Source organism: Nannospalax galili, unplaced genomic scaffold (assembly GCF_000622305.1).
Source record: "Nannospalax galili isolate Female #2095 unplaced genomic scaffold, S.galili_v1.0 scaffold269, whole genome shotgun sequence".
Classification (NCBI taxonomy): Eukaryota; Metazoa; Chordata; class Mammalia; order Rodentia; family Spalacidae; genus Nannospalax; species Nannospalax galili.
In genome coordinates this window covers 45,594-61,715 of record NW_008359530.1, presented here as the reverse complement: position 1 = coordinate 61,715, position 16,122 = coordinate 45,594, and the positions used below count along the sequence as shown (strand labels likewise).

The 16,122-nt window shown below is 35.6% G+C and overlaps 1 protein-coding gene across 2 annotated transcripts in view; it reads left to right on the top strand.

The window, feature by feature from the left end:
• Ubqln1 (ubiquilin 1) overlaps nt 1–15,870 on the top strand; it is a 42,425-nt gene extending 26,555 nt beyond the window's left edge. Inside the window, exons 7-11 of one of the 2 annotated variants that reach the window (XM_008823241.2) lie at nt 7,238–7,380; nt 10,831–10,914; nt 12,114–12,229; nt 12,463–12,625; nt 13,947–15,870. In XM_008823241.2, the coding sequence (XP_008821463.1) occupies nt 7,238–7,380; nt 10,831–10,914; nt 12,114–12,229; nt 12,463–12,625; nt 13,947–14,099 (659 nt within the window). In that variant the 3' untranslated portion in view covers nt 14,100–15,870. The remainder of the gene's footprint in view (nt 1–7,237; nt 7,381–10,830; nt 10,915–12,113; nt 12,230–12,462; nt 12,626–13,946) is intronic. The other variant, XM_008823242.3, reaches the window with a different exon arrangement.
• Nucleotides 15,871–16,122: the final 252 nt, after the last annotated feature.

Here is a 16,122-nt window from a genome sequence, read left to right as displayed (position 1 = left end):
AATAAATCAGCTTTAGTAGTTAATGAAGATATATGTATATGTAAAATCTTAGCTATTACTACAGCTGGCATTAATATTCTGCCATTGCATTTTTTTAAGTCCAGCCCTGTCCAGTACTCCCAAAACTCAGCTTTCCCCTTCTGTGGGTCCAGCTTCTGGCATGGCATGAGCTAAGTAATCCCAATCCTCAGAAATCAGCTTTCAGTGGAAGAGATGCTGCAGAGTCTCAACCTCAGCCAGGGTGACTTGCTCCAGACCATTCCAGCCAAACTGTCCCTCTAACTTGCACTGCCACCTCCCCCTCAGTTCTGTTGTCCTAAAACTTCAACCCATCTCTGTGAGAACTTGGGAGAGCTAGAGTCTGCTGTAAGCAGATCCATGTTGCCACTACACGTTTGACTAATGCGATCTTTATCTTTGGGTGTCTTGTCCTATTGTAACATGACCTGGATGACACATGGCTAGGTTTCCTATCTTAAACAGTAAGTTCCCTGGAATACCAACTAAGTTACTAAAATACACCAGGAACACACTTAATATTTGGTTCACTTTATCATGTTACCAATTCCCCAAAATTTACTCTCAAGAAAAATACTGTATGCCATCATTTAGCAGTCTCTGAAAGACTTTTTACATAAGACATTAAAAATTATATTATGGGGGAAGAAGGATCAACCAAAACAAAGCATTTCTAAAATGCCATAAGGAAACCTGTTGCTTTGTATGCTGATGAATTTTTATATATATATATAAATCAAACTACTATAGAAGCTTCTAATATTAGGTCAGCTTATTAAATAAGCTTTGTTTTCAACAAAAAGCTACTGAGCTGGTAAGATGACTTATCAAAGACTCTTGCTGTCAAACCTGATAGCCTGAATTTGATCCCCAGAACTGACACAGTAGAAGGAGAGAACCAGCTCCTACAAGTTGTCCTCTGACCTCCATAAGCATACCATGGCACATACAGGATGGATGGATGGATGGATGGATGGATGGATGGCAGGCACATATAGGATAGATGGATGGATGGATGGATGGATGTAAAGATGAAAGTTTTGAAAAAAGCTACAGGTAAAATAAAGTATATTTTAACTTCTTGAATGGGATTTTTTAAAAGTTGTTTCTGCTGTGCTCTAAAATAATATAAATATTATAAACCAAACATTGTGGTATATGGCTGAACCCCCTAGCTACTCAAGAGGCAAAACTGGAGGGTTACCAGTTAAGGCCACCCTGGGCTACATAGCTACACCCATCTTAAAAATAAGATAAAATGAAACAAAACAAAATAAAAACAATGCAAGAAATATAATTTAGCAGAGTCCCATAGAGTTTCAAAGTATTCCAGGTCATTTGATCCTATTTTCGATAATCCAGAGCATGTAACTTCTTTTTTTGTTTGTTTTCTTAGATTTTTTTTTTCCCCTTAGTAAAAGCAGATATTAAACATGCATTATGGAACAAGCTCTACACTGAATTATTTACATGTATTAATTCATTATACAGTCACTCTGAAAGATAATAGCAAGCCAGATCTAGGACTTGTAGTCTTATTTACAATTCTGTAAAGATTCTGTTGGAAAAGAGAAGTTGGTCCTAAAATATTGGTTCACATATCTTGAGAATACTTCTTTTCTGATAAGATCCTCTCTTTTCTTTTTTTTTCATGTACTCTTTCTTCTTTTATTTTTTTTTTATGGAGCTTTTGGCTGCTCTAACATTCCTCCCTCTGAAGAGGTAACCCTAAAATTTTTTAAGGATTAGATAAAAGCTCCCAAATACTTTTGGCATTTTTGGCCTTTGGAACAGCATGTTGCTAAAGAGGTCCAAGGACATTGTGAGTTTTAGCCAAGAAACTGGCCACTTTTCTTTGGGGTCCTTTTTCCTTAACTGCCTAGCCAATTCCTACCTCCTATTCTTATCACCCTCTGAAGAGATTACCCAACTTGCGGATAGGGAATCAGGACGCAGACCACTCTAGGATATTTTAAATCTTAATGAGGGGCAAATATAGTTTCTCCTTTCATAAGGCATTTCAAGTTCTAAGGAATTAGAATTAGAGTCTTTCTTGGGACACAGTAGGTGGGGTCCAAAGCTGATTATAATGGATGGCTTTTAAGTTTGCTAATTTCTTTCAAGCAACCCAATAAGTAAGTGGATAAGGAATTTACTTGTCTTTACTTGAGACTCAATAAATAGGTATGTGTGCAGGCGCAGAGACCGTGAGAGCCTCTGGAGCTGGAGTTGGTGAGCTTCCCTACATTAGTGCTGGGAATCAAATTCTGGTCCTTTGGAAGATCAGTAAGTGTTCTTAACTGCTGAGCCATCTCTCAGCCCCAAAGGATGCTTTTTTTTTGTTTGTTTGTTTGTTTTTTTTTTAGCTCTTCAGATAGTTAAATATCAAATGCTGATTGATCCAGAATTAGCCAGACTGACCTTTTAGTACCTGTGTTAGTTAGTTAGTTTTCTATTGCTATTACAAATAGGCTAGATAAATAAACTTAGGAAAAAGAAAGGTTTATTTTGGCTCATAGTTTCAGAGGCGTTAGTCCATGATTGCTTGGCCCTGTTGCTTTTGGGCCTGGATTGAAGCAATATATTATAATGGGAAAGCATGAACTTGCTTACTTCATGGCTGGGAAGTGAAAGAAAGGAAGGATCTCAGGCTTCTAGCATGCCCCAACGATTTACCTTCCTTCCAGTAGGCTCTCCCTCTGTAAAGGCTCCACCACTGCCCAAAAGGCCATGAGCTGGGGACTAAGTCTCTAACCCAAGGGTTTTTGGGAGCACTTACCCCAACCACAGCAGTACTAATACTTATCATGTAAATAGGAAGAAATTGAAACATGGAGTAATTTCCATAAGATGGAAGGGCCTACAGTATATTTTAAAAGATTGTTAGGTCTTGGTAGAGGAAGTGGGATGATAGGCAAGGATTTAAAGTACTCATTCATTGGTGAGAGGAATTAGAATGAGCAGAGTAATTGATCACAGTATCATGAAGTTTCTGGATATAAGGATAGATTTTTAAAAATTTGAAATAATACCATTTTTAAATAAACCAAAAGTTCTGTATTATTCTACTTAGCACTTATTAAGTCTTTTGAGAAAGGTGCATTGTTCTCACTTTAATGGTTTTAGAGCAGACAGATTTATTCAGATAAATACTCCTTACTGGTAGGTGATTGGGTTTTGTTTTGTTTTGTTTTAATAGCATAGTTGTCTATAGTGACAGCTTTGTAACTTTTCAACCCAGGTTATTTAACCACTGCACTCTTAATGTTTCATATTAGAGTTTCCATCAGAGGAAATCAATAAACAAAATGACTTATTCTGCCAGTCAAATTTTCAGCATATTTATAACACCATGAAGATTTCCATTTAATTCTTGGAGGTTCAGTACACACACTGGAATGTACACATACACACACACACACACACACACAAAGATGAAATTATTGACATCTTTGTCCTGTAAAATTTCTCATCCCTTATTTTTTTTTGTTTTGAGACAGGGTCTTCTTGTAGCCCCAGCTGGCCTAGAACTCACTATGTAGACTAGGCTGGCTTTGAACTAGAGAGATCCACTGCATCTGCCTCCTGAGTGCTGGAATTAAAGGCATGTGCCACCATACCCAGCAAGATTTCTCATTCTTGAAAGTGAGAAAATCTTAGAGCAGGGATTAGCAAAATTTTTATTTAAAGGGTAAGATAATATTTTGAGGCTTTGTATATGAAAGGGGTAAACTTAAGACCAGCACAAGAGAACAAATTCTTTTATTGGCAAAAGTAAAAGTGTAGTAATAACTGAGTACAGTATTTTCTAATATCTACTAAGAGGAATGGCTTTTCAAGGGAAAGTTGCTTAATTAAGGTCCATAATTGATTGAGATTTTCATCTTATAAAATACTCATCTAAAATGTGAGTTTATTCTAAAATATAATTTCAATGGCATATTGACTGAAAGGCATGTTTTAGAATTCTGTCATTTTTGTTAGTAGCATTATTTTTGTTAATGCATGCCTTGCATTATAGATTAATCACTTTAAATTGACAGTTAAGTGGTAGATACCTCCTCAGACAGTTTAGTGAATTTTAAAATGTAGATTTGCTTTTATACTTGCATTGAGTTCTGAAAAATGCTTTTGAGAATGTGAGCTAAAAAATCTGCAGATTGCAGTGTTGGAGAGATGTCTCAGTTCTCAGTGGTTAAGAACACGTTCTGCTCTAAATTCAGTTCCCATCTCCCTTGTGGGGCAGCTCACAACTGCCTGTAACCACAGTTCCAAGGAATCTGATAGATGCCCTCTTCTGGCCTCCATGGGCACTGCATGCACATGCATACATTCAAACAGACATACATATGAAAAAATAAAAATCTTGTAAAAGAATCTGTTGTGTGAATGAGAAACTGATTGCCTACAATTTTTGACAACTCAAGAATCTAAGCTTGACATTGCTTGTAATTTAAGCAATTTAAAGTGTTAAAATGACTTTATGATGGTGTGAGGTGGCATGAGAAGCTTTATACAGTCTGGCAAAAGCTAATTTCTAAGGTTATTCAATGTTTGATAACATTGATTGGGTATTTTTATTTAGAAGATTAGTCTCAGTCATGAATTAATAAAATATTACAGTGAAACTCTACATCTGCAAAGACATGTTTTGGCATGCCAGGATATTGAACCATTCTAACAAACACTTATCATAACATACAGAAGTTAACTGGGTAAGTTTATAAGAGTAAATGATGGTCATCATTGATATTCCTAATGGTTCAGTAACAGATTATTTTCCAGAATACTTGCCTACAGTGAATAAACTAGTCATTAAATTCATTTTATAAGAATTGTAAACTGGTCCAGCTAAATCCTTTTGATTCCCCACATAGTGTTTTATCCGTTGTTTGCATATTTTAGCAGATGTAGCTTATTTTAGTAGATTCTATTTCAGATTGTTCTGTAGTAGTATTTTTCTTGGCTTCCTTTTTTTTGCTGTTTTGTTTGTTTTGTTTTTTAATTTTTATTTATGTGTATGAGTCTTATGCCTGCACGTATGTAAGTGCACCCATGTTGTACAGTGTCCCCAGAGGTCAGAAGAGGGGGTTGAATCCCCTGGAACTGGAGTTATGGACAGTTAGTTGTTAGCGGCCATGTGGGTGCTGGGATTCAAACCCAGGTCTTCTGCAAGAACAACCAGTACTCTTAACCACTGAGCCATCTATCCAGCCCCTGTTTTGTTTGTTTTTTTAAGACAGGATTGCACTATAGACTAGGTTTTCCTCAAACATACAGTCCTCAGCTTTGAAAATAGTGTCGCCTTTGTTTTAGAAGCCACTTTCTTAGTCACTTCAAACTTAGCCTTGATTCCCTAAATAATGAGAGTGGGGCAGTATCCGTAATATCTGTTGACCCACTAAGAACCAAGAAATAAGCTGAGTGTGGAGGTGCAGACCTTTAATCCCAGCACTCTGAAGGCAGAGGCAGTTGGATCTCTGAGATGGAGTCCAGCCTACTCTGCACAGTGAGTTTTAGGCCAGCTGAGGCTACAGGGAGATCCTGTCTCAAAAATAAAGTTTATGTTAACCAATTGTCCAATAGGCTGTAGTTTGCTGAGATGTGTTTAAGATATTTTTGAACTCTAGTGTGTGGCATAAAACTTCACTTGGAACTTCCACCTTGAAAATAGGAAAACCAAAAACTGCTTTATTACAGACATAAGAGTTATAGCAAATTAGGAAAATAAGTGGGAGTAGTCAAATGTTTTAAGCCAGGTAAAAATTTGTTAGATGGAAGAACAGAATAAAAATGAAAAATTAAATAGCTCAATTGACGTACCATATTTTAGAATGAGTTTGAATATATCTAACCAACCATTGGAAATAATGGGTATAAATTAAAAAAATAATTTCCTAAGAAATTTTGCCCATATAAATAGTTGAGTCATCACATTGAATTTCACAAAATTACTTTTAGCTTCTGGCAAAAAAGAAGTGAAAATGTGTATCAAGCACTTTACACATTGACTTGTCAAACTGCCCTATAAAGTAGATACTATTTTCTCCATTTTACAGATGGGGAAACGGAAGTATGAAGAAGCTAAATAACTTGCCAAAGTTTGCATAGTTAGGTTGGATTTGAACCCAGGTAATCTGGCTCCAGATACTGCTATTAGTCACTATGCTTTAAGGTCTCTCAAATGCTGAATATGTCTGCCATTTCACTTTGTGAAATGTGCCAGTACTCAGTGAAAATGCGATAGAGGTTTTATGTTTATTCTTATACGCACGGAAGTTTTCTTTCAAGTGCGAGCATACTGTGTACTATATATGACTCTTAATTATTTTGCAGTACTGGAGGGAAAGTCAGCTCAGACTGCTGGGATTTTTCAACAGTGCATATCTGATTTTTTACTTAAATTGAATTTAAGACCTCATTTTGCCATTTAGGTGTGATTTTACTACAAGTACAACCAGAATTTTTAAAACATTCTTTTAATGATTATATATTTGGCACATACTTTTGGAGATCTTAAAGCTTTTTCTTAGTTTAACTGATAACATACTATGTATGCAGTAGTATTTCCTCTTACCTAGAGGCACACATCTATTACAAGATCCCTAGTAGATGCTTAAAACTCCAGGATCCCTAATATCCTGTTTTTTTGCTTACATGCACATAGGCAGATAAAGCCAGTTTTACCTTAACTAAGCACCTAGCATAGATGTAAATTCTTTCATCACAATTTCATGGATAAGATTTTTTGCAACATTTTTTTTCTTTTGTTATATCAAAATTGTTCGTTTTTTCACTTAATGGAAGTGTACTTTATAACTTCTCTTTGGTGCCTCTGAAATGCCAGTGTCACAATTTTTATACTTTGGAGCCATTATTGAGTAAAATAAGGATTTGTCATTTGAGCTCAGTGACTAATAGGGTGGGTAGCAGCTGTGTGGATATGCTGGGTGAAGGGATGGAGTAAGATGGCGTGGCACTTGGTGGTGCTCTTTAGAAATTGAAGTTTTAAGACTTAACAAATTATTCTGAAATTTTTCATTTAATGTTTTGGGACTGATTGACCATGGGTGACCAAACTGCCTAAAAAGAATCTGTTGATAAGAGGAAATGGCTATACTCAGTTAAATGCCGTGTACACTATACTTTAAACTGTTAATTTATGTCTTCCTTAATACGATATCTCTTTCTCTCTCTCTCTTAATAAATAAACTTTCAGCTAGTATGTTCAATACACCAGGAATGCAAAGCTTATTGCAGCAAATAACTGAAAATCCACAGCTTATGCAAAACATGTTGTCTGCCCCATACATGAGAAGCATGATGCAGTCACTAAGCCAGAACCCTGACCTTGCTGCACAGGTGAGTTTGTAATTATATTTTAAAAGACTGCTCAATGGTTTTGTTTTTGACACATGTGTGCTGTTCTATTTTAACATACTAGAAATGTACACAAAGTACACCTCCAAGTGTTTGGACAGTTTTACTGCATACATACATACTTGAAACAACTTCATTCCTGCTATTTGTTAATGAGAAGTTTAAGTTTATAAAGTATATATTTGTTGATCTGACTTAGGAGACAAGTATAGATGTACTTGGATTGTTTACTCTTGATTCTTTTGTGAAATTTGAATCAGTTGAAAGTAACTTGAAAGCAGTTATAAAACAATATGTTTGGTATTTTGAAAATGTTTATGTAAGATAATTCAGACTGTAGTAGTCATTTTAAACATACTAAACAGCCTGAAGTTGCTTCTCAAATCAGAGGTGGAGAGCCATGTTTGGTGGCACATGCCAGTATTCAGGAGGCAGAGGCAGGCACATCTCTGAGATGAAGGCCTGCCTGGTCTGCACAACAAGTTCCAGGACAGCTGGGGGCTACAGGGAGACATTGTCTTAAAAAGATACCCCAGAGCAGAGGAATAGTGTTCTTTCTTAGATAGATGTGTCCCTTTAACATACTGATCTTTTGAAATAAAATTATTTGGGGTCAGTGTGTGTGTGTGTGTGTGTGTGTGTGTGTATGATTGTGTGTGAGTACAGGTACCCATGTTTCCTGCTGTATGTGTAGAATTCAGAGCACAACCCTTTGAAGTCTGTTCCCTCTTCACCATTTGGGCTCCAGGGATTAAACCCAGGTTGCTAGACCTGTTAAACAAGTGCCTTTACCTGCTAAGCCATCTTGCCAGCCCAGTATACTGATATTTTAATTAAATTTTTTCATTTTCTAATTTGTTTTTGGAGATCAAACTGAGAAAATTAGTGGATCTCAACACTGGCATATCACACGGGGAACTGTTAAAAAAATAACTGATGCTTAGAGAGCTTGATATAACTGCACAGAATTTTACCGCTCCCCCCCCCCTTTTTTTCCCCTGATCCTGTCAAATTACCTGAGTGGTTCAGCACCTACTGTTAGACTTCAAACAACTTCTTTCCTGCTGTTTGTTGATGAGAAGTTGCAAGTTTATAAAGTGTACATCTGTTGACTTAGGAGATGGATACAGAAGTTTTAGATTGTCTTTTCTTGAATAAAACATTTCATATCCTACTGTGGAGGATATGAAAGAAGCCATGATCACTCACAGTTTTTATTTACTGTTTATTAAAAATGATTACTAAAGACCAAAAAAAAAGGTTACTATGAACTGGAGACATGCCTCAGCAGTTAAGGCTGTTCTTGCAGAGGACCTATGTTTGGTTCCCAGCACCCACATGGCAGCTAACAGCTGTCCATAACTCCAGTTCCAGGGGATCTGACACTCTCCTGACCTCTGTGGGCATTACATGACACAGGTGTACTTCAGGCAACACATACGTACATGGAAAATAAATAATTTTTTTAAAGGTTACTGTTGAGTGTTAGGAATTTGGAATACTTTATAGTTAATCCTAATTTTTCAAGCCTTTAATGTTTCATTATGTTGGAAGAGATGGTTTTTATTTTTGAAACTCTAGAATCATGTTGACAATGAATATATAGCCGATGTCTTTGAGGTATCAGAATGGCAGGTAATTAAAGAGTAAAGTTTGGGGGTAATTTTTACTTTAATATTTTTATATCATGGTTTTATCTTTATCAAAGCTGGTTTTATGGAAATTATTATGACCATTAAGCTACTAATATTAAATGCTTGGATTTTAATATAATGAGAACCACTTTTGTCACTTGGGTAAAGCTAAAATATGAAAACTGTATGTAGAGTAATCCTATATATATTTTTAAGTATGTATTTAGTTAACACTAAATGTGTTATTTTGTTTTTCAAATTCCACTGTAACAGGAATATTTCTAGCCATGCTTAATAATAATTTTATATTTATAATGGACTTGAGCAACTTTTATGCCCTGTTTTGTTCTTTGGCTGTAAAGCAAAATATTGACAATGCTAAATACAGATTTTTTTTTTTTTTAGTATTGAATATTTAGGAAATTTGCAGCATACTCTGGCATCAGATGATTATGTTTATAGTTTATTATTTTGAATTTTAAATACTAAGTTTTAAGTGTAAAAACTATATGCAGGTCAGGTAAGTTAGAAATACAATCAAAAGAGATGATTTTTGGAAAATGAGACATGCATTTTATAGATTAGTTGAAATAATTTAAAAATGATAAGTATGGTAACCCATTAATTTGTTCATAATATTTGACTGGAATGAATAAAGAAGCAGGTTTGTTGACCTCAACCTATTTATTTACTGTGAATTTATTGGTCACTTTGAAAAAATTACTTTATGTCCACTTTTTCCTGCTTTGATGATGTTGAAATTAAATGATCCACTTTAAAGGAGGGAGGAATGTTCTTTTCTTTAGGATTTAAATATAGTTGCTCTTAAATATGATTACCTAATTGAGGGCAAAGATGATTTCCTCCCCAGACTTTGGACAGGTAAATAGGTTTCAGTAAATCATTGTTAGTTGACTTTTTAAGTTGGGAAAAGTGATAGGAAATTTGTCTTTTTTTGAAACTAAGACCATTTACTAGCTTCTGGCTTTGCTGATTGTTTATTGTAATATTTTCAGATCCCTAATACCATGTTAATACTGGTCCTGATTTTTAAATTGGTAGCACTTATTTGAAAGTTAGGAGATGGCCATTTTTCTTATCTATGGTGCTAGTGAGGTGAAATCCAGATGCTAATCTTGATGTTCTCAAATGGATTTATGTACGTAGGATTTTAAAGTATTTTAACTTTCCCCAGAGGACTGTTGATACTAGTTTTGGCTGATTCTCATCTAGCAACTCCATCTGGCAAGTTGGTTGCTGTTTGTGCTTATTTTTTCTGGACCTAATATTAGCTGTTTTGTAGTAGGCAAGGAGATGATTGTGGCTCCAGATCTGGATTTTGTCTGTGCTTGCCATTTGTGTGATGAGATTTCTAAGCAAGCCATATTTATAAGTTTTATGTATTGATGCTTATGTTTATTCTGTCATTGTAGTAGAAAGTATGTCTTCCTGAGAGCCTGTTAGTCCTGCTTTTCCCTCCCAAAGGCAAAAATTCAACTTTTTGTTCAAGGAAGAGACGATAAAAATTATTGCCTTTATCTTTTTTTTAGGATATTACATGTCATCAACATGTTCACCATTCTCATTGAGAGAGAAGAGGTCTTTTTTCTTTCCTGTTTTTGGAAATCCTTATTGTGGAAGTACTTTCCCTACCCTTTTTTTTTTTTTAATTTTATGTTCTACCTTCCTCCCATTTTAGTGCCACTTTAGGCACTCAGGGGAAGATAGAATATTAAGCAAGGTACATTACTTGTTTCAGATATTTCCAGTTAAAATTGTTTGAACACTTGCCCCATAGATGATGCTGAATAACCCCCTATTTGCTGGAAATCCTCAGCTTCAGGAACAAATGAGACAACAGCTCCCAACTTTCCTCCAACAAGTGAGTAAGAAAGATGCTAGCTATCTTGTAATGGTCTGCTCAAAAAAGTTTGATGGTGAACATTTTGCTTGCTCGTTTCTGGCTGATAGCAAAACATAGAACTAAGTATGATCATGCTGCCCCCTTGTAGACAGTTGAGTGTGAACTTCCTTGAGCCCATTTCACTGCTGATCTTCTGTTATGTTTTGAGGAAAGAACCATGTTGCTTTGGCTTTTGAGGATTTTAGAGTTTTGAATGTTTTGTTAATATCATAAACCATTTCCTTTCGCTTAATGACCTTGATAAGAAGTGCTTCCTTGTATCATGTTATACTTTATGGTTTTAACTAATCTTGAGTAATAGGACAGAGCTACCTTATCCTGTTTTACAGGTCAGGCTTTGGTGTAATGTTTTTCAGTTTCTTCCAAATTAGTAGAATGCTTGCTTCCTAAGGAGTAGACCTCATTTCCTCAAAATCAGAGTTAGTAAGGTTAAAATTGTCAGTGTGGTTGTGTGAAGAAGGTTTCATTATACATATTTTTTTAAGTACCCAAGATTGCCATGGTATTTTATTACTTAAAAACACACAAGTCAGTGTGTTGGTGTTTTTGAAACTGGTAGTACTAGGGCTTCATATATGATCTAAGTGATTATTAGGCTTGTAAGTCATTTTCCAAGGTTAGTTATTGTTGATCCATCGTAATGGTGTGAACAGGGGTCAGCCAGTGAATATTTGAAAGTAGTGGAGCTAAACTAGGGACCCATGTATTAATTTCAAATTTGGAACTATTGTTTTAGCGGGTACAGTATTGGTAAAATTACCAGCAGATACCATTAGCACCAGATAACACTTGGTCAAGAAGAATATAGTTTTCACTGTATTACCGTGCCTGATAAATTATGCATTTGGAGATTTTCTCTTAGAAATAACATTTTTTTCTTCTTTTGGGGAAGGAGGAAATGTGGCTTCCAGAGTAGCTCTTAATGGTCTTCATTATGAAAATGACTTTTATGACTTGGGAGTGGGTCAATTAATGATTTGTGTACTTAATTTGCTGACAAAGAGGAAGATTTGTGTTTATTTTGGCAAGAAATATTATGGATTACCGGTGTATGGGAGTAAAGTTTTATATTTTCTCCAAAAACATAGCAGAGTTGGGAAAATGTACCTTTATTGATTTTAATTCTTTTGTAACCACTGGGTTTCCTTTTTTCTTAGATGCAGAATCCTGATACACTATCAGCAATGTCAAATCCTAGAGCAATGCAGGCTTTGTTGCAGATTCAGCAGGGTTTGCAAACATTAGCTACAGAAGCTCCCGGCCTCATCCCAGGGTAGGCTTATTTGGAGAAGATTGGAAAGCACATAGTAGTTCCTTTCTCTGAGAATTTTAGATTTAATGTCATTTGCCTTTTATTTTTAATTTGTTTTTAATCAGTTTCAAAGTTAAAACTGCTTATTTTTAAGAAAATAACAGCATTTTTAAAAAATGTTACTGATTTGTTACCTGGTCAGGGTTGGTCTCTAGTCCTGTAAGAACTTTTTTACTTATTTGTGCTTTCCTTAGGTTTACCCCTGGCTTGGGGGCAGCAGGAAACACTGGAGGCTCTTCAGGAACCAATGGGTCTAGCACTGCGCCTAGTGAAAACACAAGTCCCACAAATACTGAACCTGGACACCAACAGTTTATTCAACAAATGCTGCAGGCTCTTGCTGGAGTGAATCCTCAGGTGACAATTCTTTTCTGCTCAAATTTTGCATTCCTTAATTTTAGAAATTTCAAAAAAAGTAAAAAGAAGTAGCAGCCATTTAATTAAATATTCATAATAATGAAAAGTACAGTTTAAAGGATATTGGATCTAAAAACAGGCAATGTAAAAATTGTTAGTTTTTGTGCTATATTAGATGCTAACGGGAAACAAGTTTTGAGGAAGAATGCAGACATAATCTTTAAATTAAATGTATTATTTTGAAGTCCTTTCACCAGAGTCATTTCATATAAATTTTGTTTTATAAAAGTCAATTAGGGAAAAATCTGTCTCACTGTCACCGTCTCCAGGAAAAGTATATCTAGTGTTTATTCTAGCTCCGTTTACTGTACCACTACTTCCTGTGGTTACTTGTATTACATATATGCACCTAAAAATGTGCACCCCTTAATAGTGTTCTTGAATTTGTATTTATTGGTTTTACTAAGAATCTACCATTAGACAAAGATAGCTGCCACTTTATTATATTGTAATTGAAGTAGCTACTCGAGATAGCAGTTAATATTAAACTGTTTGCACGTATGCTTTTTCAACGGTTCTCTGCATTTTTTGGAGCCTCTGATGGAGTTTTTTAAATATTTTTTTATTATTTTTATTTTGATATGTATACATGTATTGCCTGCATGGTATAAGTGCACCTGTTTTGTGCAATGTCTGCAGAGGACAGAAGAGGCCATCGGATCCCCTGGAACTGGAGTTACGGACAGTTGTTAGCTGCCATGTGCGTGCTGGGATTCGAACCCCAGTCTTCTGCAAGAACTAGTGCTCTTAACCGCTGAGCCATCTCTCCCACCCATAATGGAGTTTTTTAAGCTCTCCTCCCTTTTTGGGGGGGTGGGCAATACAGTCCTAGAGATCAAATCCAGTGCTTAGCCCCAGCCTGAAAGTTGTTTTTTTTTTAAAGGCAGAATTACGTGATCTATTTGTCACTATTATTTTAGGTATAAACTAGTTTTAAAATGCTAGTCAACCTTTAAATATAATATGGTGGATATATTTCAAGACACAGACAATGATTTTAAAAAGCTTAGTAGATCAGCATATGTTATTTTAAAAGCAGTTAAATTCTTTTTAGGCAGATCTCCCTGTAGCCCCAGCTGGCCTAGAACTCACTATGTAGACCTTGGCCTTGATCTCACAGAGATTCACCTGCCTCTACCTGCAGAGTGCTGGGACTAAAGGCATGTGCCTCCACATCCAACCAGTTTAAAAAAAAAATTAAAGTTATTCAGGTGTAACATAGACTGGCTTTCCTTAGAATTATCTTTTTTTTTTCTAACAGCTACAGAATCCAGAAGTCAGATTTCAGCAACAACTGGAACAGCTCAGTGCAATGGGATTTTTGAACCGTGAAGCAAACTTGCAAGCACTGATAGCAACAGGAGGTGACATCAATGCAGCAATTGAAAGGTTACTGGGCTCCCAACCATCATAGCAGCATTTCTGTAACTTGAAAAAAATGTAATTTATTTTTGATAACGGCTCTTAAATCTTTAAAATAACCTGCTTTATTTCATTTGAATTCTGTGCTATTATAAACAAAACAAATATGAAGCATTTTAAGGTGAAGTACAGTAAGATGTGTGGGATTTTCTGTATTTTTGTTTTGGAACAGCGGGAATCAAATGTTTTCAATTTAAGGCTACTGCATGCATCAAATACTTCTGCATTTATTGTAATTTTTAAAAAATATATCAGCTTTTCTAATTGGGTGAACCAACTTTTGTCCTGCATCTGTCCAACACCTGCTTTTTAAACATAAGCCTATGGTAGTAATTTATGTAGAATAAAGGCATTAAAAAGCAGATCATTTGCACTGTATAATTTGTGGTACAGTATTGCTTATTGTGACTTTGGCATGTATTTTTGCAAATAATGCTGTAAAATTTATACTACTGACAATTTTTGCTTTATTTGTATACAATACAAAGTATGCACATTTGGGATTATAGTTCTAGAAACTTACTGTGATAGGTCATCTGAGCAAAATCCCTGTAACCAAAAAAGTAAAGTAAGAAATTCCTAATTGTGTAGAATCTTACAGCATCTTTGATAAACATCTCTCAGCAGAAGTGCCATTTAGTCAGTTTTGTTGAAAATAAAGAAAAACTGATTCTGGTATCTGTGTAGGGACATTTAAATGTACAGACAACATAATGTAACAATATCTCAACGTTTCCATAATGGCTGTAAGTAACCTTAATTTTATGCAAACTGAGGGAGCACTGTAATAATACTCCAAAATGCTTTTGCCTAGGATTTTTCACCTTTTCCCATAGATAGTTTAACCAATATTACAGTTTGTAATTGAAATATTGCTTTCACTGAAATGTTGATGTTTGGTTTTTAATTGCTATATAAAAGTAGAACTATCTTTTGGGTTTATCAGCATTCTCATTCATAGTACCTGAATTTAAAATGATTATAGTGAGCTACTTGTTTCTGAAGTGTTTGGATAGTTCTATTAAGAAATAGTTGAATATTGTGCTTTTCAGAACCTCAGAGAAAGGGAATGCGAGTGGAGGAGGGACACAGAATCTATCCTGGTTTGAACCAGCCTCAACTAAATAATACTGGCAACCAAGATTCTGCTGAGATTTCTATGCATAATATCCTTGGGGTGAAAAAGAGCCGTTTTAACAATTTTGAATATGTTTGGCTATTCTGTAGCCTTTTTCTTCCCTCCCCAAAGAAGTTCTATTTGCCTGACTCTCCAGCTATTGGTGATACATTCCTTTAGGACCAACTAAAATATAACTTTAGGGGTCAGTAATATATTTGGCTGACTCTGGTTCAGTATTCTCCTAGGTTATTATAGTCTCTCATGTATAGTTAGAGAATAATTATGTTAAAATAACCTAAAATGGATTCGGACCAATAAAATCAAGGGAACTACAAGTTGAATTCCATTACTTCTGTAAGTTGCTTGCTATTAAAAGGTCTAGAGACCAGGTTGCCCTCCAATCCATATGCCAATTTGACACTTTCCCCAGGAAGAAAATAGGTACAAAGGTCCAGGCAGAGGTATAACTGGGGGAGGTTGGTAGGACAGTGTTCATGTGTCTCTCCTTGTTCTGCCTTAAATGCCTCAGTCTTTCTGATTTAAAGACTTTTGTACTGGTGAATGGCAATACACAAGTGGGGGCAGTGTCATAACTAATTTGATTTATTAATCACCAAATAACAATAAATCTCTAGCTTTTACACTTGGTTTGTCTTGCCTCTTTTGTAGAAAGAAAAGGATGTCTTCATTTTACTTTTTCTCAACATGTCTTCAAGGGGGATATAGTATCTTTTCTTGGCTTAGTTTTTTGTTGGGGGGGATGGATTTGTGAGACAAAGTCTTATTCTGTAGCCCAGGCTATTCTGGAACTCACTATGACTGGTCACAGACCCACAGTGATCCTTGTGCCTTGACTTGCTGAATGTTGAGATTACAAGTGTGAGCTACCATGGAC